This window comes from Lissotriton vulgaris, chromosome 3_1 (assembly GCF_964263255.1).
Source record: "Lissotriton vulgaris chromosome 3_1, aLisVul1.2, whole genome shotgun sequence".
NCBI classification, from domain to species: Eukaryota; Metazoa; Chordata; class Amphibia; order Caudata; family Salamandridae; genus Lissotriton; species Lissotriton vulgaris.
The window spans coordinates 731,434,492-731,457,929 of record NC_141689.1 but is presented as its reverse complement, the minus strand read 5'-3'; the positions used below and the strand labels follow the sequence as shown (position 1 = coordinate 731,457,929).

Below are 23,438 nucleotides of genomic sequence, written 5' to 3'. Positions count from 1 at the left end.
TAATACAAGACAACTTGTTGGCTCAGAACTGCTGTGCAAATTGCTATGCTTTTCTTGATTGTCTAAACTTGACATTTTGGAGGGGGGTGGCATAAATCAATTGGTCAAGTTTGCAGAATTGGAGCATTGCATTTTTACTGCAGCAAAAGTATTAAACAATTGATTAGAACTCGGAGGTTACAAACTGTGGGTCTTACTCCATGCAGTTAAATGATTGCAGAGTGTACTCACTTTTTTAGACTTTAAGGTGTATATTACAAATGGAAAATGGAGAAGAGTGAATGTGGCTATCCAGATGCACAAACTATCGAGACAAAAAGCTAAGCCACCCAGGTTGGGGTGGTGAACACAGTAGGTTCAGTTCACGGTGCGTATGGTTACTCTAATTTACATGTAAACAAATTCTGTCCAAATAACTGCTGGATAAACATTAATCACACGACTCAGTTCCTCTAACCGGATTAGTAATCTCAGAAACATACGATGTCTGCACGTTGTCGAGAAATAAACCATGCTGGTGAAAACTCCATCACTAACCCAAGTTCATCAAGCATTCATAAAGCCAGTGGGTCTGGCGTTGGCTGCCAGCCTTTTGGCTTTGTTGATGCTTATTTTGTTGGGTCATGGCTTTTGTAAAACTTTATTTTTGAGGAGCTGCTGGGCCCTCGATATGTGAAACCTTTGCTAACAACCAAAAATGTTTCTGGCCTAACAAAGCACACTTTGCCATACCAGTGTTTGGTAGAGAAGAGAACAACTTTGTGTGAATATGCTATTTGTGATAGAGAAGAATGCCATCACTCAGTGAAGTTAGCCAATGGCTGAAGTAGGATAACCCTACGCTGTAGATAGTAGAAGAAAAATGTGAAATGCCCAATAGCAACCCAGTGGATGAATTGGCTGGTTGAAACTTCCTATATGCATATTACACGTATAATTTTAGTGAAATGAAAAATTGGGAGGGAGGAAAGGGGGGCAAGCACACCTACAACCATTTGTGTGTGTAAACGGCTGCTTTATTGAAACAGGTGCACATCACACTTTATTAAACCTGGCGATTCGCCTTACAAAACTAAAACCTCTCTAAACATCGAATTACCTAAACCCCTTGACATTTCCTCCCCACATGATAAAAAAGCCCCACCCTGCAACATACAATACATTAAATAATACACAATCTTCTCACCTAACATTAAAACTCCTACCCTCCCAAGACCTACCCTCCTATTTGCCTTCCTGCAACTGTAACTAACGACCCTCTAATGTAAACTTCCAAACTGCTTAACGTTTGCCCGCTCCTGTTCACCAACTCCCCAACTTAACGATAAACTGCCAAACTCCAGCCAAACTTGACCAACTTCAACAACAACTCCGCCAGCACCTGTTCCAAGCGACAACAATACATAACTCCACCCTTATGCACCTGTTCCAACAAGGCCCCAACCAAACCTCCCAAAAACAAAAACCTCTCCCAAAAAACCCTAAGCCCAGGGAGGGTGGTGGGCGGGGGAAAAACCAGACACCTGACTACTGCGCTCCCAGCCACCAGGTCACCAGAACCTAAAATGGTGGCTGGACAAGCGCAAGCCCCCTTAACTATCAGTTGGGCTAGTGTTTTTGAACTTGGGCTGCCTTTGGGCTATATCCCAGGCAGCCCAAAGCAGCAAAATGGCTGCTCTCTGCTCGCCCCCCTCCCCCTCCCAAATCTGCCCGGGGGCAGACCTTGCGGTGCTGGGCTGCCCCTCAAACCCCCCATCTTGGTTAATAGAAGACGTAAAACCTAAGCACTTTTTTTCATTCTATATTTACCCAGTTTATTGCACCTTCACGGTTCATTCTGTGACTTCTATCTATCTAAAATTATTTGAATGTCCAGAGTTGTGGTATATTGTTTCCTATGTGTCAGTCTGTCTGTCCTGATGTGAATCCTTGTTTGAGTACATCTTCTCCCCTATATAGTGAGCCACTCCAGATGAAAATAATCAGTGAAGTTTGTGTACTTTCACACAGTTGGGGTGTTAATTTGTTTTCACAGACTTTTTACACCCGAGTCCCATATCTGACGCAGTATGATAAGTTCGCCTATCAAGGGTAGGAGTAAATCTGTGTTTAGGGTGGGGATCGAAAGGAAACATCTCCCCAAATTTGTTGGTGGTGTAGGGAAAGTGTTTTTCCGTTGTGACAGTTTATACCTGTGGAAAAGAAGGTAAAACCTTGTTTGCAAGTGTAGCTCACGTACACTGCATCGTTATATGTAGTCATAGATGCATGTACACAGACACACATGCAAAAATGCGTTATCATGGGCATAAGTGGAAATTCAGAGTATGCCTAGGTACCTACAACTGCCACACATCTCGAGTGTACTCTTGGACTAGTTTGTGAATTAAAAAAACAGACAAATACTCCAGAAATAGGGGCCCCCGCAAGAGTACATTTTCAATTCTTTCTGTTACTGTTAATCAGGGCACCCGTGTTGAAAAATATATTTGGAAGGGGGCATCCTATATACAGCGGGATGGAGGACGTCTCTGTGCTTCGTGTTCTGAATGAAAGCACATTCCTTCCTCCACATGTACCCCGCTGCATCTATTGTGCTACGGAGGAATAATGGTGAGCTGGAACCTGCCCTCTAAAAAATACTATTGTTTAATCTAATAGTATTACGTTCATATAGGAAAATGCTCTGGTATTTGATTTGCATGGATCATAGCCTATAGAAATTCCTACGAATTGTATAAAATTGCATAATGGACCCAGTGCTATAAAAGCAGCCCACGTGCAAATGCATCTGATGCTGTAGTTTTCACTCTCTAGGGATCAGATGACACCCATCATGCAAGTCGGGTGCGAAGAGGCAACTTTAGCTCTGACTTTTATCTAGGGACCTGACATTTTAGCCACTGTCTGCATGCAAACGACCACATCAGTTTTGAATAATCCTTGCCAAAAATAACAAATATCAAACCTTTTGGCTTTAATCAAAAACAAGTGTGTCCTGTAGTGACGGGGAGAGAAAGGTATCTGAAAAATGCATGCTACAAAAGTAAAGACTTGCAATTTTTTTCTATAGCATCCGCGTTTCCGATGCTTTTGTCACAGTTTGCTTGCTACCCAGCGCTTCCGGGCTTCTTGCTGCTAATTTTAAATGTCAACTAGTCTCTTGTGCGTTCCAGTGTTGGCAGCAGGTCACACCAACACGCCAACAGACAAGCATTGGCATAGCCAACAGGTCTCGCCTTTGGGACCTTATAAGTGTTTAGCCATGCAAGACTTGCTATTGTTGCACCAAGGATAGTGTGCTGGATAACTAAACACCTATAAGTTCCAAAAGCCAGACCTTTTGGCTATGCCAATGCTTGTTTTTTAATGAAGTAGCCTCTGCGCTAACACTTGTGACGGGTGCTTTTTTTTATATGCAGTCTCGTCCGTTCCACTCTAATGGTTCCCGAACTTGGCTCGCAAACTGCTGAGTCAGCAGAAAAAAATAATGCAGGTAAAGAAAAATGAAGAGAGCGGAGTGACACAGGTTTACAAAGGAAGACAGAGCACAACTACCCCAAAAAAGGATTTTTACGTGAGATACAGCTACCCTATTGAAAATATTCGCATGTAATACAATAATTAAAAACGCCCTCTCTTTTACTACGCCTATGATTTCGCAGTGATCTCTTTCTGTAGCAAACTCGGCTGTCTCTCCAAGCACATAAACAAAACCCAAGTGCAAGACCCAGCACATCACACAGCTACAGGCTATGGTGGGTCTGCCATGGTTACTGACGGAATGGGGATCTAAGCGGGGCACGTCTTAAGAAAAAGGGGGTTGCAACCGATGCCAAACAGGAACACATGCAGCTTGACAATCGGGCAGGAGCTAGAAGAAAGGGCGGAACATTGGTACAAATGCTGTGTGCATCTGCAGTCGAGCGCCTAGGATGCATAATTAACCCAGTCAGCTGCCGGGAACCTCCCTCCCTGGGAAGTTGGTACATCCCACTGTAACTTTGGGACGATAAATAGTGAGGCCGGCAGGGGGTGTGCTGAATTGTTGCTCGAAGGGTGTGAGTCACGGTCATTGCGCTCAGGAATCTGCCACTGCTCAAAAGGCGTGCACGATGGACCAGACAGAAGTGTTAAAGCCGCAAACTCTACAAGATCTGATCGAGATTCTGCACAAGATATTTTCCAGCGACAAAATCTGCGTTGAAGAGGTGCAGGCAATAATGGAATCTTACGAGAGCAACCCACTGGACTGGATGCAGTTTGCAAAGTTTGACCAATACAGGTAACTGGCTCGATTTCTCTTGCAGAAGACGTCGTAGCGCAGCGCGTTATTCGCACGTCCTCACGTGCGTTCACCAAGGTCTGATTCGGAGGCAACCGTATATTTAACTGCACAGGAAGCACAGTCTGCGAGGGATTAGCAAGCCACTAAACTCCCCGGGAAAAATATATCCAGAGAAAAATGACTGCAGCCAAAAAAATACCTAAAAAGGAAAATACCTGCGTGTGCTTCACAACTATAGCTCTGCATGTCGCTCATTTAATTTAAATAGGGGAGTGGTTTAGCTAGTCTGCACTTTTGAACTAGAAATGAAGGGTGTTCAAGTGGACTCGTACACTTTGTTTTAAAACTTGTTAACTGAGGTGATACCTGTATCTAAGGCAGCTGGGTGCTTGCTCGCTGCTTTCATGTTTTTCTGACAGATTAAGAAACTGTGTGTGGTGGCGGGAACCAAAGTGCCTGGTGGGGGAGGGAAGCTTCGGTAGTAACTGAGCTTGCCTATTACAGAGAAGGGCGCAAAGCAGAGCGTTACAAAAGGGGAGTCCTACTTTGCATGTTCTTATTCACGTGATCTATAACATGGTTTTCATAGCCTCAAGAAAAACGTCGGTTTGTATGCACAAGAATCTAATGAAATGCAAACTACCTAGAAAAAATTGCATGTTTCAAATTTACAGCTCAACGAATTGCAAGCAAGAAAAAGTAGTAATTTAAGTGAGTATCTAGTAGTGCGCTTAATGAACACATTGGGGGATATATATACACCCAAAGCATTTTTGAGGGTGCAACTGCAAAAATGCAGAAAGTCCAAATGGCAATCTGGTAACTTGAAAGTAACTGAACAGCAATTTGGGTTTTGCAATTCTGTATTGGGAAATTGGGGGGGGGGGGGGAACTCTTCCTAATACTTATTTGGAATGGTATGTACGAATGTTTTGCAACCTAAACGTGGTTGCAAAGCATTCACAATTTTTAGCCAGTTGATGGTAACCCGCAAATGGGAAGGGGGTCTTCAAGGGACTTAATAAGGGACTAATGAGCAGGCAGTGGTCCCACAGACTATTACCTACTCTTAAAAATGAAATGTAAGAGTCATTTTTTTATGTATCCCATTGCTTTATTTAAAAGCAATCACAGACGTGGTCTACTGACCCCAACAGGACACCTTCCCTGTGGTGACCGATTCCTAATGGATCGGTAATTGTGTCGTACCTCAGTAGTATTCATGAGGTAGGCCGATTTGCGACCCACTAGGAATCGCTAATGAAACTCTAAAGAGTTTCATACATTAGGAATATCGATTTCCTAACTGCGATTCACCAAAAAATCACAAATAGGAAATTGATATTCCAGCGTTCGTACATGTAGCCCATGGTTCGTGTAAAGCGCACAGTTGTCCAAGATCACACACTGGGCCAAGGAGAGCCAATACTTGAGCCTGGGACACCAGAAATTTGCGACATAACTGCAGCATAGTTCCTACGCCCACACACTGTTCACTTGACCGTGTAATTTAATGGATTTTTGATTCCCCGGGCATGATACGTTTTGGGGGCCCTTGTTCGTAATAACTTTGAATTAGTTACACATTGTCAGCTATTGATGTCAAACAATATTTAATTGTACTTAAACTTCCAGAAACTGGGTCTTACTAAAACATCTAAAATACTTAGATTGACACAGTGTACAGAGAGAAAGAATGAGGTAAAAATGTAGGTAGAGAGAGGGCGAGTGGTTGAGATAACTAGACAGATAAGATAGAGAAAGATCTCTTCCTCAGGAGGACCCATGGAAGTTGGGCCCATTATTGCAGTTTTTTAATATTCAACTGGTACTAATGATGTGCAGACAATTTCCAGACTATTACTATGGGTAAAAATGACAAATAATGAAGTAACACTATCACAAAATGTGCTGCATTATGGCACATAATTTACTTAACCATGCTGCATACTTTAACCCTCTTTTGCCACATAATTTCAGTGGCCTGCCTGACTACATAACATTATGTGACTTTGAGCAAGGTGCTGCATTATGGTGCATAATTTGCCTTTTCTTGTTCCATAATTTACTCTACCCTGCCGTATAATATGGCCCCCTTCTGCCGCATAATTTCATTCAGTGTCCCTGATTGCACAGCATTATGCGACTTTGAGCAAGGCACGTTTTGTGGCTTTGCTTCGACCCACGACATAAATTGGGAGCGTTTAGGCGTATGCACCGGGTACTGGAAGAGAAAAGCAACAGATCGTCTGGCACCAACTGATAAAGTCAATAAATATTGGCCAATGCAAGCAAATGTAGACGTCCGATCGCTTAGTTTGAGTTTCCTATCTCCACTTGAACGCATTGAGCTGTCTAGTGGGTGCCGTATTACATCGATGGACGTGTCACTTTCTCCTTTTTTTTTTTTTTTCTTCGTACCGCTGCACGTCCTTGCACCTGAAATAGAACCTGCTAAAAATTAACACCCTGCGCTGTAAATTGTATCCGGTCACTCTTACACCAGGAAGCTGCCTGAGCCGGTCTTGTCGCCGAGTAATTTGGAAAGCCGATTAATACCTTTCTGCAGTAAGGCGCATTCCAGAACGTTAATAAATTGTCACTCTGTTTTGTTAGTAAATGAATGTTCTTCAAGAGTACGGCCCATTTTATAAATGTCGGACTGTTCACGTTTTTGGTGGGACGTTTGTAGCATCTTAAAAGATGTAGTGCAACTTTGATAGTTGAGCACGTTTGAGAGATCTCTCGTGCTGGAGTTTTTTTTATTGCGGTCGGCCTTTTACTAAAACATACGTTTTCTCTCTACTATAGGGAAACAGGGGCCTGGTCTCACAATGCGCATGCGGCCCTTAGCAGCAATCTACTGCACATAACATAATGTGTAAGCGCACTTATCACGCGAGGGTATCTAGGCGCTGAAAAACAAATCTTTATTGTTAACCAATACAATGGTACTCCCGTTATCGACCTCAGAAGGATAACAACCTTACTGGGCCCTCCAGAATTTGAACCTGTGAACCATGAGGTCGAACACAGGCCCCTACACTGGTCACATGAGTCCACCAATCCACCCACCCCGGCAAAGATCTGCGCATTACAACGCTGAAGGAGGTTGAATCTCGCCTGGGATGTGCTGCAGACTAGGAGCAGTTCAATGATGGATACATGTCGGTGTTCACCGATAGTTTAGGCCTGCCTGCTGCTCTCTGCAACCCGCACAGAATCGGCGGCTCTCATAGGGAAGCGCCACGCTGCGTTTATGAGCGCCCCGCCTTGGGGGCAAACTGCCTGTGGGTGTGAACTGGGAAGCTCTACTGAAGCCAATCAAATCTCATCATGGCAGATGCTGCACGTCCCAGAAGGCGCGGAGAGGGAGGGGCTCTAAGAACCAATCAGAAATCGGAAGGAGCCCCAGCCACTCCAGGAGAAATCCTCTTAGCCTGTTGCCCCGGGATAGGGCCTGTTCCCGAGATCAATCACAGAGCACAACAGAAATAGACATTTGTGGTTTTTTAGGGTGGGAATGAGGTGAAGTATCGCTTTGATTTACGGCTTGCGGGTTGGAATCCAACTTAAAGTTGCAGACTGGCTCTCACTTTGCATGATTCATGCACGGGCGGCAGCTGGCCGGTTCTCAAAGTAGACGAGCGAAAGTTCTCGATTATTGTTTACAGGGACCGATCAACCAATTCGAGTAGGAACCTTGCCTTGCTCGAGAACAGCGTTAAAAAAACGCGATGCTGCACCAGAATCACTCTTTTGTGTTCAGGATGGAAAATCACACTCGCTCATTTAGGGATGTGGATTTTTCAGAAGAATGAATGCGTTCCAAGGATAGCGCTGGCTCTGGGTCTAATCAGATGAGCTAGTTCAAGTGGGACCCTGTTGGTATATCGGGTAGTTTACCCCTATTTAAAGTCGGACAACCTACTTATCTAACTATCAATATTTTTTGGAGGCGGGTTATGTTTTTGGTGCGTTTAAGACCATGTTTATACGGTTTTAATGACCCTTCTCAGTCGTCACGTAACTGTAAATCGTAATCAAGCTTACTACTATGCCTTAATTGGACAAAGCATGAATCTTGCCTTAAGGCACAGCTTTCCAAACTTCTCATGTTGGTGACACACCTTTTTTGTGAAAAAATGTTCAGGGACACGGTAACGCGAGCAAGCGAGCCCAACCACCTAAGGGGCGTCGGGCCCCACACCCCATACACACACACACACACACAACCCCACACACACACCCACACCATACACACACACCCCACCCCACACACGCACAACCCCCCACACACACACACCCCACACCCCCACACACAACCACACACACACAAAAATGCAAGTGTCCTTCTGTAACACAACTGGTGCTCATGTAAAGCGCTCTGATCCCTTTGGCCCTCTTTTTCTGCTTTAACTACCTAAAATGCCTCCCATGAAGAAAGCGTTAAGCTTCCTCTACCTTGCTTCAATTTTACTATTATCACAAATACCACCCCATTGCAAGATATTTAATATGGGCACAATTGTAAATATGTACTTCACTTCACCAAAAACAAAAGGTTCACAGTATGAAAGTGGAAATGGTGTCTCTCTGAAATGTACTGGAACAGCAAAATGATGGCAGCAACGCTGGAGAGCTGTCTGCAACCTGGAGAGTGACGTCAGCAGAACATAGTCCCCATCACGGGTTGTGACCTTACTTGGCCCTTGGGGGCAGATAAACGCGCAAGTGTTTGCTCTGAGGCCCCTGTGAGGCATTGGTGAGGAAGGCGCCTCGTGACCTGCTCCTGAAAGTTATGAGGCTGATTTAGCTTACTCTTGCTTTGATTTTAGAAATTCTTTTGAGAGTGACTTAGATCGAACTGTGTATTACATGGACCGTGTCAATTATATATGAACTAGATGGCCCAGGCAACAACAAAGAAACACATATTTCCTCTACCTTTTCACAGCGCTTCATTTGAGATACAGGGGTGAACTCTTCCTGCCCTTGTTATCTCGGTTAGTTCCATCTGTGCTGTCCGTGCAAAGCATTAACGGGAAAAACTAAAAAAACTATATTTATGGAAGGTCACAAGATCCTTTCTGGGCGGGAGTCGCATTCCAGACACCGACCTTCATGCAGGTGATCGGGCTGCCACTAAAAACGAACGTATGGATTTGGACTCGCCTGACTCGGAGTCTCTCAGTGGCCATGAGCAGCGCCGTAGCACTCGGGAGGGAGGTGGGAAGGAAGGAAGGAAGGGAGGTGGGAGGGAGGGAGGGGGGAGGAGGGAGGGAGGAGGAGGAGGAGGAGGAGGAGGAGGAGGAGGGCCACGGCGTCATCTCGCGACACACCTACATGTGGTGCACGACACAGTAACGTGTCACGCCACACAGTTTGGAAAGCTGTGCCTTAAGGTCACAATCAACTCCACGCCCTTCACTTTTCTATCAAACGCTGCTTAAGAATATTACACCAAGGCCGGCTTAGGCGCTGGCAGCACCCAGTGCGACAATCCTTTTTGGCGCCCCCGACGCCCCATCACTGCCTCGTCGGATTCCGGGCAAAAGTGCCCCTCATCTCTCCGGGGGTGTTGCTAAATACAGAACCCCTCCTCTTTATGTCAGCGACCCCCTCCATAGGGCAGCACCCAGTGTGGCCGCACCAGTCTCACTGCCCTAAAGCCAGCCCTGTATTACGCCATGCGTAGAAGCATCAATATCTCCTTTATGGCGGCATGAAAAATTCATGGCATCGCCATGAACGTTTTAAGCCTACATCACGGGATGAGTAGTACTTTGTGAGACATCCAAGGTGGACTATTAAATGATCGTCCCAGAACCGTAAATGGCCCACTAACTGAAACCATTGCTTTCTATGCATTACAATACCCATGTTCCCTTCTGGTGCACTGAAATGAAACATCTTTTGTAAAGCGCATGGCAGCGGCTACCAGGAGGCCTCCCAGCGCTAGCCAAAAAGATCCTCACTAAGCTGTAAGTGGGAGTCAGTGAAACAAAGGTTTTTAAAAGTTTCCGGAACAACATATAATTGGTTTCCAAGCGAACGTTAGTGGGAAGCTGGTTCCAGCGTTTGGCGGCAATATGTGAACTGGCGACCTCCAGTCCGAGCTTTGTTTATCCTAGGGACAGCTGCAAGACCCTTATTTTCTAAACGCAGTGCTCTGTTTGGTAGATAGGGGGCAATGATAGATCGTAGGATCAGTGGGCCTGTGGCTGAAAGGGATCTGTGAACCAGACACATTGCCTTAAAGTGAATATGTTCAGCCACTGGAAGCCAGTGGAGAGGCCTAGAGCGGCCCTGCAGATTCCCGACTATGGGCCTGCATAAAGAGGCATGCCACACAGTTTTGAACCGTTTGTAATCTTTTGATAGTTGAGCCTGGCGTACCTAAGTAAAGTACATTGGCGTAATCAATCCTAGAGAGAATCAGGGCTTGAATCATTAATCTCCTAGCTCTGAATGGTAGCAAAGGAATTATTTTTCTGAGCATCTTCAAGATACCATAACAGATGCCTGCAACCTTTCGTGATTGCTCTTTAAAGTTAAGGTTCTGGTCTAGCCAGCCGCCAATACTTTTTATCTGTTCTTTAGGGGTGGCATCTCCCCAAAGCAGTTGGGCCAGAAGACATTGGCATCCAGGATAGTAGGTTTACCTCGAAACATCAGTTCAGTTTTTGCACCGTTGAGTTTCAGAGAAGATCCTTCCATCCATTTGGACACCCTGACCAGACAGTCAGCCAAATTGGAGCCTGCTTTGTCAGATTGATTGAGGGGAAACTATCAGCTGAGTGTCGTCCACATAGGTGACAATCTGAATGCCGAAGGGCCTAACCACTTCGGCAAAAGAAGACCTGTATACATTGAAGAGTGTGGGGCTCCAGGAGGAGCCCTGAGGCACCCCGCATCTCAAAGGCATACTCTCAGATATAACATTCTCCTCAAATACTTGAAATGATCTATTGTCCAAAAAAGATTGTAGCCACCTAAGTGCGGTACCAGACACTCCGGCCTCTTTGAGTCTCACAATCAATTGATGGTGGTTTACGGTGTCGAATGCCGCACTAAGGCCGAGCAAGATGACTGCCACAGAACCACCGGCATCCAAAATGTTTGTTTTCCTTCACCACAACCAGCAGGGCAGTCTCCGTACCCTCTTAGGGTCGGAACCCTGTTTGTGATAAGTGAAGGCAGTTTTTTTTTCTAGAAATGTAGAGAGGACCTCATTAACATATATTCCACAAATTTTGGAAAACCCTGGTAAAAGCGAGATTGGCCGGAAATTAGCATATACTTTTGGGTCCAGACTGGGTTTATTAAGAAGGGCTTTGACCATAGCCTGCTTCCAAAGGAGAGGAACAGAACCGGTGGCGAGTGAGATGTTAATAAGATCTCGTATAGTTAGGGCCAACGTATCGATGCCTTTTCCTAGGATGGTAGGGGGAGCATGATCCCTAGGGGACCCCGATTTTAAGTTGCAAGAGGTAGCCTATAAGAGATTTCAAATCCAGAGGCAGAATTACCTACAAAGGCCTGGGGATAATGGCCTGATCCTCCATGGGAGGTGGGCACTGCCATGCTGGAATGGAGGGAAAGTTGAATAAATCTCCAATTTTATTTAGAAAGTATTTAGCCAGATTATTGCACTGTCCCAATGAATCGGAGGTAGGCAAGGGGGGTGCAGGGGAGGTCAGAAGGGATTTAGCAATCCTGAAAATTTCACAGGGGGAATTAGACGCTGAGCAGATCCTATTGTCATAATACTGGGATTGAGCCTTTCTAATTTATAAGCTGCAATAGCTTCTCTATACTCGGTTTTCTTGAAGGAGAGATCTCTCTTCCAACTTCTCCAAGCGTTTTCAGCTTTGTTTCAATTCCCTGAGCTGGGGGGAATACCATGCAATAGTCTTAGGGCCTTGTTTTTTTGTCAGCCATTTATTTGGAGCCAGTAGATCTAAAGAAGACTTAAGCCATGTATTAACTTTGTTGGCTAAATTTGATTCACAGTCTAACACTGGTCTGGTGTTCAAGAATTTGCACAATGGACAATTTAGACCAGTTCCGACTCCATTTTTTTTTTTTTTTTTGCTGAACCCAGTGAGCAGCCAGCCACTGGGGGGCCCATATAATTGGAATCAGGTGGTGGTCTGACCAGGGTAGAGGGATAGGTTTACCCACCACCAGATTATCAATGTTCGTAAACACCGGATCAAGTAAATGGCCTTTCTGGTGGGTTGGGTGAGACACTTTTTGAACGAGAGACATAGCAGCCAAACTGTCAACCACTTCCTCAGCAAAATCGGAGGATAAGTCATTAAAATGAATACTAAGGTCGCCTGGTATGGAAAAATTAGGCATCGAACTTCCTGACGTTGCTATGACTTCTAATAAGTCTCTGCAGAAATGCCTAATGGCTCCTGGGGGCCAATATATTCGGACCCCAGAGAAAGTGCAAGTCGGGGAGAGACTAAGGGCGAAAGAATTTCGCAGTCAAGGATTGGACTACCTGCGATACGGCATTTAATTTTATCTTTAAAAATCGCCAGACCTCCTCCACCAAGTGCCCAATCAAGTCTTTGGATCAGATCGGTTTCCTAATTACTGACGATCTGGTGTAATGGCAAGTGAAACATTGTATAGATTGTGCATGTGTCAATAAGTTACATTGCTGTACAGTTGCTATTTCACTCATGACTCATTTGTATACAAGTACATGTATATGAGTATTGTAAATATCAGGGCACAAGTCCTAAAAAAAGAAGTGGGGGAAGCTGATGTCACTACAGGAAGTGACACCATGGAAGGTGATTTGCACCACCAGGCTCATTGCCTCCCCTCGCTCACTCCTTAGATGTGATTGCATCAGAAAAGCCAGCGCGTGAGCAGCATTCTGAATGAGCTCCGTTCTCAAACCAGAGAGGCCAAAGAGTGAATGTGGGGCTCCATTTGCTCCAGTATTCGAGCTCCTGGTAAAATAAGTGGGGGGACGCCATCTACCCACGTGGTACCCAGACTCGAGCCCTGGTAAATATGTATATTCCGTTGTCCTATGGGAAATTAATACTTCACACAACGGTAATGAATGCCAAGGCATAGGGAATGGCACTAGCCGCTTATAAACCAGTAAACACAACAGTACATATTAAGTGCACCTACACTACTGTTGCATATATTTACCACCAGTGCTTTAAATGGGCCAGTACTGACTACCAGCACTTTACCGCCTGGTACGGAGTACCAGCACTAATTTAATTTGAAAGGGAGAGTACCTGCACTTCTCAGCATAGGCACAATACTTTTAATGGGAGAGTACCAGCAATTCTTGAGTGTGAGCAAATAGAAAATGTTGTTAGTAAGTGCCATCACTTCTACATTTCCAATTAAAGCACTGATTACCACAGCACCAAAGGTCACTCCAGAGGTTACTCCTCTCTTCCCAAAAGCACACACACTGCTTTTGGGAAGGCTGCACACAAGACTGGGAAATGAGGTACTTAATGCAACCGTACACTCATAGCGAATGATTGTGCCCTTTAGTAATCCAAATAAGCACATCAATACATAATATTGGCAAAGCTTTTTCCACCCTAACAGCTCATCCGTTACTTAGACCACTTTCCTTCCAGAACCAGGAGAACATTAGACACATCACAGCATATACTCGCATAACAGTCAAATGACTCATAGGCGATAAAGCAGTGTTTTTCAAACTTTTTCGAACCATGATCCACTTTTTAGAAAGACTTTCGTGACCCATCTACCTTTAATGGCCATGAGGTGGCCCTTTTTTGTCACCAAAGCATCGTGTGTTTGTACACTGTCATTTACAGACAGAATATTTTCCATTGAAATGGCCACTAACTTTGCACAGCATACTGTTTTACTGATAAAACTACATAGCACACAAATGATGATGCATGGGAATCGAGTTTCTGTGCACATTTATCATTTGCGCATCATCAAGAAAAGTGTATTGATTTGTTTGATCCTATTGAATTCTGTTTCCAGCGCACTTCAGAATTACAAAAGTGCTTCACTTTTGCTTTTCTAACTGCTGAATGCATACAGTTAATTTACAGGTATTTCCAATTTGTTGTGTGATGCTAATAAAAACAACACTCTACAGCCTTTCCTTTCACACTCCTGTACCCCAGCAAGATTGTCCCACAATTCACTTTAAAAACTCCTCTCACCTTGCAGTCCGAGAAAGAAAAGTAAACCCCAATCCCTGTGTTAAAATAAAAAGCAATTTGTCAGACATACCCTGACATTTTACCTTGGTCTCTGAAGCACAGCAAAAGTAACAAGATAAACACCGATATTAAAGGCATCTTTACTTATTGCTCTGACTTTCCTAACCCAACAACAATTGGCTGCGACCCACCTTTGGGTCACAAGCCTCCGTTTGGGAAACACTGTGATACAGCATTTCCATCCTAACAGAACATTCTCCTTACAAACCACATCCTAATGGAACCATCAAACATTAGCTAAACATACCACATCCCCACACAATAGTCTGGAGCGAAATAACTGCCAAATTATGTAATTCAACTGCATTTAAACTTCAGGCCTGGCAATAAACAACCATCAATTTCATTTTATGAAACATCCTGCAGCCACAAATACTTGCACACAAGTTGTAAACCCGCCCGATCCTCTCTTCAATGACTAACACTGACTCCGAACCAGTGTGGTCTGGTGTGCAAAATAACCAGACTGGATGCGACCCGGGAAAGATTACCAGTGGCTGTGATGAATTCAAAAATTCCATCCATCATTTTTAGGTCTTGCCGACGCAGCGCGCATGCGCTGCATAGGAGGCCTGTAGCCGCCATTCAGCTCTTTTTCGAAGCACATACTCATGCTTGTGGCGGCATACACCTTGCGGGAGCGTGCAGGGGGCGGGCCACAAGCACAAGTATGTGCTTCAAAAAAAGCAGACTACTCTCCCCAGCCCGCACGCACCACTCACGAGCTCACCTCGCACGCATCGCTCCTCTGCTCTTGGTTTTGCTGGCTTAATAAAAGGTTTGCAGGGCTTGTTTATTGGTGCATTGTCCCTCCTTTGGGCACTTGGTTCCCTCCCTTGCGATTTCACTCATTGTTTCATTTGGTTGTCCATCCCAACGTGTTCACGCTTCTGACCCAACGTAGCGCGTGAGGGCCCCTCCTCCCTGATCCTCCTGGTGGGCTATCGCACACAAAGGGAGTAGTATTTCAGTCATTCACGCCGCATTTTGAATAGCTGTTTGGAGGTCTTCACACACGTTCCTCTTAATTACTGTGACGTCTTCATCCACACATTATTTTTGGGTTAATTTAAAATATGCAGTGCAAAAATTAAAAACTTGAGTTTTGTAGTCACGAGGAAAGGTGATGCACAGATTGAAAATCCGTTCTTCGGGGACAAAGTCTGCAGCTCTATTTGTAATGCCACATCCTCTCTTTAATACATTGGGCTTTTTTTTTGTTTTTTGTCTCCGCGGTCTCTGCACTGAAAGCATCAAATGAAAAGAGGACTACTTAATGATCCCATCCGGACAAAGAAAAGCGTATGCAATTTAACAAAGGTAAAACCTATTCAGAGTGCATGATCCCCACTGCACTTTAATAATGGCAGTTAGGCTCCTCCTTCACCTTCTAAACCGCAACGCCAAGTGTTTTAATTTACTTTAATAAACCTTTAATTTCTAACTGTTTGACTGCTTCCTTAGGGATACAAGCAGTGCTTCATTTGTAAATAGCTAATGCCGGAACCCAGAGATTGGCTAAAAAGCCTGCGGCCGGTGGGTGGGGGTCAGAATTTCCAAGGGTGCGTAGTTATAGTTGCACATGGTGCCTCTTTCTTTCATCAACAAGCACTCTCTGCCCCTTGGACTCACACTTTCAGGTTATTTTTTTACATCCCTACATCCTTTGTTTGTCACACAATAGGAGTATTATTATAATCATTCACGCCGTCCAAGTTTGCTTGTTGTTTTGAGCAGCTGTTCAATGGTCTTCACGCATGTTTCTTTCTTGGCACGGCTCCACTTTATCCTTACATTATTATTAAGTTCATTTGGTGTAAAATATGCCATGCAAAAAAAACCTGCGATTTGTGGGCACGAGGAGAGGCGATGCAGAAACTTGAACTCTGTTTTCACGGTAAAACACACCAGGAAGCAAACCTTTCCAATCCACTGGGGTAAATAATGTAGGTCTTCCAGCTATTTATTGTACAAGCAATCAGAGTAATTTTATTCTTTTTTGAGAGACTGCTATTAAGTATGAGTATCTTTGTCTGCACTTCTCCATGGGACAAGTGTGGCTGGAACCTACAGATTTATTCCACGTTCTTATATTATTAAGGGAATTAGATTATTTATAATTGTGCCATTATCGATCTCAGTTTCCCTCCATCTATTTCATGTTCAAATATAAAATATGGCAATGCAAATGATGATTCCAGCAGCCCTCAAACATTCGCTCCCGCCTAGCTTTAAACCTGGTGACCTCCCGCATTTCATTTTATGTATTCATTTTTGTAGTATGCACGTTAGAATTAAACATGTGAAGTTAAAGCTTGGCATGCTGCAAATGCTACAAAATTAAATAAATAGAAAAGAAAGGCAGGTAGTCCCCATATTGCATGGCTAAATACTTATAAGGCCCTAAAAACGAGACCTATTGCATTGCAAATGCTTGTTTTGTATACTTCGGTGTGTGTGACCAAGAGGGACGGGTATACCCAAACGTGGGTCCCGCGCACATTGTCACTGGAACCAAGCTATACCTGGCTTATGTACTTTATCTATGGTGAAACCGGTCCTAAGTTGCCTGTGTTCCTCTGCAGGGAGAAACTGACCTGGCAGTTTGGGCAAGGGCTGTTCCCATTAGAGCAGTTTCAAGCCTGATTTGCATATTGCTGGGTGGCATGGTGTACAAAATAATGATGGATTGGGATGTGGCCCTGAGTGATTACCAGTGACTCAGTTAATTCAAGCATTCCATCCATTTGTTTGCATACTTTAAACAGGGACTCCATGGCCCCAGTCGATGAAAAACATCACAACCGTTTTCTAGAAGTGCTACAGTTCCTTATGAATGGTAGAAATGTGCTTCAAATACAGTTAACATCATTCAGCCCAATGTATATTTAAGCAACTATCTGAGAGTCTACCACTGCATTATGCAACTGGCAGGAATCCTTCTCTGAACAAACTAATAACCTGGACCTCTAGTAGTCCCTTAACAGTTCCCACTCAGGCGAGCATCACCTCTGATTTGCACAAAGGGGAATCCGTTCCAATTCTAATGTGAAATTAAAAAAAATGCTGCAGGAATGGCAAACAGATTGTACATTATTTTCTCTTTTCTGTAGTTTACAAAACATTTTAGTATCTCACCCATTTATAATGACATCTCTTGCTAGTAAAGACTTGTTCTCTGGGGCTGTAACCAGTCAACCTGTTGATTAGATCCACAGGGACTAAGAGGTCTCCTGTGGGCAGGATAGGTATTTGGAAGGGTCTTGTCGGCAGTGTTTACATCAAAAGTGACAATAGATGAATGTGGGCTATGTGTGAGTCCGTCTCTAAGAGATGAGTCCTAAACACAAATGTACACACAAATAAACATTCATATATGAAAATCCAGTCGAGACAAAAGGCGAAGTACCAACCATGAAGGCTTATTTAAAAATTAAGAATCCATAAAAAAGTAAAAGGAAATGGTTGATTAATTAAGGCAAAATATTAGGGGCATCAGTTTTAGAGCCCTAATCTAGCCAACAGCCAGAACTCAATACAGTTGTAAACAATGAACAACTTCTGTCTGCTCCGTTCAAGGAAGGAAATAATATGGAAATATTCTAAGTGTTAAAATAAATAAAAGTTTGACACTTAAGTCCAGTGGCTTCTAGCATGTACGTAGGGTGGCTGGGCGGGTGGGGGGGGAAAAAAGTAAATAAATAATTATTCTACTTACCTTCCTTTGACAACGTTCTCCTCTTCTGGCAGACAGACTCCAATGCAGGACCCAGGAAACAGCCGAAACCAATCCTGATGCCGCTCTCATCTAGCATGAAAGAAGTTCCAGGATTGGAGTGAGCGGCCTTCTTCGGCGTTCCTGAAGACACTTGAGCTCTATGCTGTCAAATGGATGTATGACGTTAGCACGCATACTATTACCACTCATACCTTTACAACGCGGTATTTACAACGAATACCGTTGCAACGCATAGCGCTTTGAGGTGCTGGATAGTGGTAAGTATAATTTTATATTCCAACTCCAGTCCCCGTGGACACTAGGGAAGGTGTTGGATATAAAATTAAACTTATTCCCTATCGTAGAGCGCCCCCCCAGCGCAATGCGTTGTAATGGTATGCGTGGTAATGCCTGCGTTGTAATGGTAGTGCGTGGTAAAAAATGCTTGCTAAACGTTGTATACCTGTCAAATGTATGTCTGGCTGAGCATCACAAGACAGGTAGCCAAAGAGACATGCGCACTGCTTTCTGCTGCTGCCTGAATATCAACAGCAGAAAGCCCTATCCTGACGCCCGGCCTGGATGGAGTTTTGTAAAATAAATTGGAAGTAAATGAACTTTTACCATTTTATTTTTTCATCTCCGGGGGCATTTGAACTAGTAGGTCAGCGCCCCTCTGCCCTAAAGAAGGAGCTGCCCCTGATGAAGTCTGCCTCAAAGAAAGGGAAGTGTGACAGAAAATTCCCCCAGGGACAGGCACATAACTCTCCCTAAGGTCTATCAGGCAGCATTAACGCCATCCTTTTAACACCCGCCAGTGAATATACATATCTTGCACTGCTGGCCTCTGTTCTACTTATTTGATAATGTATGATTTTCAAGTGGCAGAAGAGCGTCGCCCCACTGTTTTTTTTTTTCCTGCAGTATAAGAAAATATAAAATGATGGGTTATTTTTTTATTTTTTCCTTTTTTGTGCAAGGCGGCGGGGAGGTGATCACTGAGCAGGCAAGTACTGGTTTACCCCACTCCTAACTGCACATGACTGTTTGACCGTCACTTTCTGGCCAAGTCATGTACACTTTCCCTCTTCTCCACCCGGGCTTCAGAACAGCCTAGGTGGAAAACATGCCCAGGCCCCTCAAGTCAATCACAACACTGCATTGCAGCGTGTTGATTTGGCTATGGGGAGCTGGGTACCTCCAGGCTGCTTCCTGTTCCTGCCGGTGGGAGGATGAGAGCCGTGACCAGGAGGAGCGGAAAGGATTGTACAGCAAGCGGGTACGTTTTTAATTGAAACTTTTTTATCTAACCTCGGCCCCTCATCCTCCGCCTCACCCTAACACCGCCCCTCCACCCCTGACCGGTGCTGGCCACTGCTGACTGTGACACCTACATATGGAGGCTTTGTTGAACTAAATATTCTTACATTGGCTCGCAGACATGCTTTTGCACTATTTCATTATTAATCCAAATACGACGGGTTATGAGTCAACAGAGTGGATGACGATAAAGGTGGTACAAAGTGAATGTGTTTCTCTAATATATGGGGTGAAAAAAGAATTGTAACCATCACTGAGAGCATAGGAAAAAAGATTGAAAGAAATAGAACTGTCCTTTCCAAATATTCTGCAGAATCTGCCCCTATGGGATATTCTAAAAAGTCACTACTCGACATGTGGGCCAGATTAGACCGATTCACTGCTGATAAGTATCAACCGTGTTTTTAAAGGGAAGGGGATACATCTGGCAGATTACTTGTGTGGTTGCTCAAAAGTGACTTCACATGCTCCCCTACTGAGGCTCTGTAATAAAAATAGCCAAGTGAATCTTACACAGGAAGGTATTAAAGGACACTATTTAGGCACAGATTTAGAAAACTCGTGCCAACCCAGTAACCCTGGGACCTGGGCAATACAATAATTCCAGGAAAAATTGATCCCTATGGGAAGTGTAAACCTCAACTTCCTCTGTAATGATACATAACCATCCAAAGATTTGTCTTAATGAAAAGAACTATTTTATTCATTTAATTATTATTAAACTCCAAAGAAAACTTATTAAAGCTTTTTCATTTAAAGGCTTGTAAAGATAAAGGGGTGCTCCCACAAACTCAACAGAGCAGTAAAAGTGAAGTAGGTGAGTGTTAGACCCAGCACCATTGACGTGGGTTTCCCTTCCATTTTTTTTTTTTACTGTTGCCTCCTATGTTTTGGGACTGCCTTATCAACTTGGCAAGTGCACCCACTTGCCAGTCCCTAAACCTTCCCTTTTCTGCATGTTAGTCACCCCTATGGGCCGAGTGCATTGTATGTGAAAGGTAGGACATGCCCTAGTGTGTGTGCCATGCCCTGATAGTGAAATACAACCAATTTCGTTTTTCACTATTACAAGGCTACCTGTTCCCATAGGCCAGAATGGGCAGTTTGACTATATGGGCCAGGTCTGCTTTCAACAATGCTGTCTCCACCTCCTGCCAAGAAGCTGCACCAAGGAGGACGGAACTGGTTTTGACTAGGTACAGACACTCTCTGCCTTCAGAGAACAAAGGATTTAGTAGTATAAATATTTGGGCCAGACACCAGAACTTTATATCACATCTGGAAATCAAGACAAACCTTTGCCAAGAAGAGAAACCAAGGAAGCTGAAGGAGATTGCCTCAGCTTGTGTGCTGTTTGGGGTGGGCCTGCAGTGGTTACTTATTGCCAAGGAAAGGAGAAAAGGAACTTTGTGTGTACTTGTCATCTTGAAGATATCCAAGGGCGTGTAGCTGCACTTGCCTCCTGATCTGAAGTCTCAGGAACACAAACACTTCACCACCAGCTCCCCTGAATTGCCTTGATGGGAATTGTACCTGCAGAGAAGTGGCTGCTGCTGTTTTTGGGACCTGTTGGACTTGGCCCTTTTTGCAGGGTCATCCCTGAACTTTTTGCCTCCCTCCTATATTTTTTTCAGGCCTGTTGGCTATTTTATGACTCTGGCCACTTTACCACTGCTGATCAGTGCTAAAGTGCATATGTTCTCCCTACTGTAAATTAATGATGTATTGATTAGTGGTTTTGTGATCGGATGTTTGGTTTACTTGTCAGACCCTAGTACAGTGCACTGAGTGTGCCCAGGGCGTGCAGCAATGGTTGTATCACCCACAGAAGCGGCCTTGTAAAATGTGTCTAAGGTCTGCCATTGTAGAGCCTGCGTGCAGTCTGGTACTGTCATGCTGACTGGGCAAATGCACCCACTTGCCAGTCCCTAAACCTTCCCTTTTCTTATTAGTCACCCCTGTGGTAGGCCCAAGGGCAGGGTGCATTGTAAGTATAAGGTAGGACAAGCCCTGATGTGTGTGGCATGTCCTAACAGTGAATTACAGCCATTTTCGTTTTTAACTATTTCAAGGCTACCTGTTCTCCATAGGCTAGAATGGGCAGCTGGATTGTTACATGTTTATAGTCCTAGCAGACTCTGTGAACATGGTAGAAATCCGAATTTAGTATGCCTGGACTCAGAATAATAAAATACATTTTTTAGTAAAGAATATTTTGTGTTTGCAAATACCACTTTTAGAAAGTAGGTATTTGCTTGCCTAACCATTTGAGCCTGCCTCTGCTAGGTTGTATATTCCTGGTGTGTGTGTGTGTGACAGGACTGGGGAGTTCCAGGAGACAGGCTGGGGCAGTCCGGTGGTGAATACGGAGATCTGCATCCAGATGGGAGGGAGGAGTTGCACCTGGGACCTGAATAGGGCTAGGCATTCCCTCTACAATGCTGGCTCCACCTCCTGTGGTGTCTGATGTCTCTGCCCTGCACACTGAAAAAAGAGGAGGAAGACTGTCAACAGAGTGCTTCAGAACTGGCTTGAACTGGGCACAGGCCCCTCTCCCCTCAGAACAAAGGATTTTGGGGTATACGTATTGGGACCCTGATCCCATGAAAGTAGATCACTCCTGGAACCGACAAGACGAAACCTCTGCTGAGAAGGAACCTGAAGAAACTGAGGAGAGACTATTCCCAAACTGAAGTGCTGCTTGGAGGATTGGCCTGCAGTGGTTGCCTGACTGCCAAAGAGAGGAGAAAGGACTTTGTGGACTTTACCTTTAATTTTCCACTTGTGCAAAGATCTCCAAGGACTTGGAAGAGAGCTTTCCCCCTGACCGAAGTCCCAGGACCAGTGGACTTCACCAGCCTTTGTGAATTGCTGCTGTTCCAGTGGCTACAGAGGCAGGGAGCTGTGATCGACTCTCCCGACCGGCCTGGTGTCCTGTAGGCATCGCATTGAGCAACGTCCGCCTCGAACAACGCAAGCTCTGCGCTCACCGACTGTCTCGCCGCCGTCAACGAGCCGTAGCCTGCACCGCGACTAGGACACCGCAACGCCTCGCTACACCGAATCGAACTAGTCTGACCGACGCGGTCACTGCTGCTGATTTCGAGTCCTGTGACCGCACCGGAGTTGGGCATCATCTTGCACGCTTTGCGACGCACAGCCCGACTCGCACCGCTGTCCAGACTGATCGACGCCAGCTCCCGAACTCCGGCTCTTGTCGTCGCACCGTAAAACTGGAAGCACCGCAACGAGCAACGTCCGCCTCTAACAACGCAAGCTCTGAGCTCATGACTTAGTCAACGAGCCGTAGCATGCACCGCGACTGGAAGGACACCGTGACCTGCAACGCTTTCTTTTTCTACACCGCGACGAACCCCGGAACCGGCTCGAACATCCGTGCCGGCCGCCCCAAGGAAAAGATACTATGACTGAGTCTGTCGACATTTGAGTGGGCCCGGACCGCCTCTGGATTTGTTAGACTCTGTGTTCTTTTCAGCAACGCTGTAGCTGGACAAGGCTACCGACTGGCACAGAACCTTAAATTAAGCCTTTTTAACCTGAACTCTTGAAACTGAATTTTGCTGTGGATTCTTTTTGTCGTTTATTGGTCTTGTGATAACTCTTTATAAAGTGTGCTTTTTTTTTATATAAAACCAGTCTTGTGTCAATTTTTAGTGTTGTCACAACTGCTTAACTTACTTCGCCTCTGAAATGAGCCTTGACTGCTCGCGCCACACCGCCTAGAGGGTGAGCATGGGATATTTTGAGAGAGTAATTCCTTGCCCTGACTAGAGGAGAGGGTCCCTGCTTGTCACAAGTACCTACCTGTGCCAACCAGAGGCCCCAATTC

At 44.8% G+C, this 23,438-nt stretch overlaps 1 protein-coding gene across 1 annotated transcript in view; it reads left to right on the top strand.

Annotated features, from left to right (window-relative positions):
- Nucleotides 1–4,029: 4,029 nt before the first annotated feature.
- Nucleotides 4,030–23,438, top strand: part of CDO1 (cysteine dioxygenase type 1) — a 68,686-nt gene continuing 49,277 nt past the window's right edge. The window contains exon 1 of the mRNA XM_086961054.1: nt 4,030–4,285. Coding sequence (XP_086817180.1) covers nt 4,116–4,285 — 170 coding nt within the window. The 5' untranslated portion in view covers nt 4,030–4,115. The remainder of the gene's footprint in view (nt 4,286–23,438) is intronic.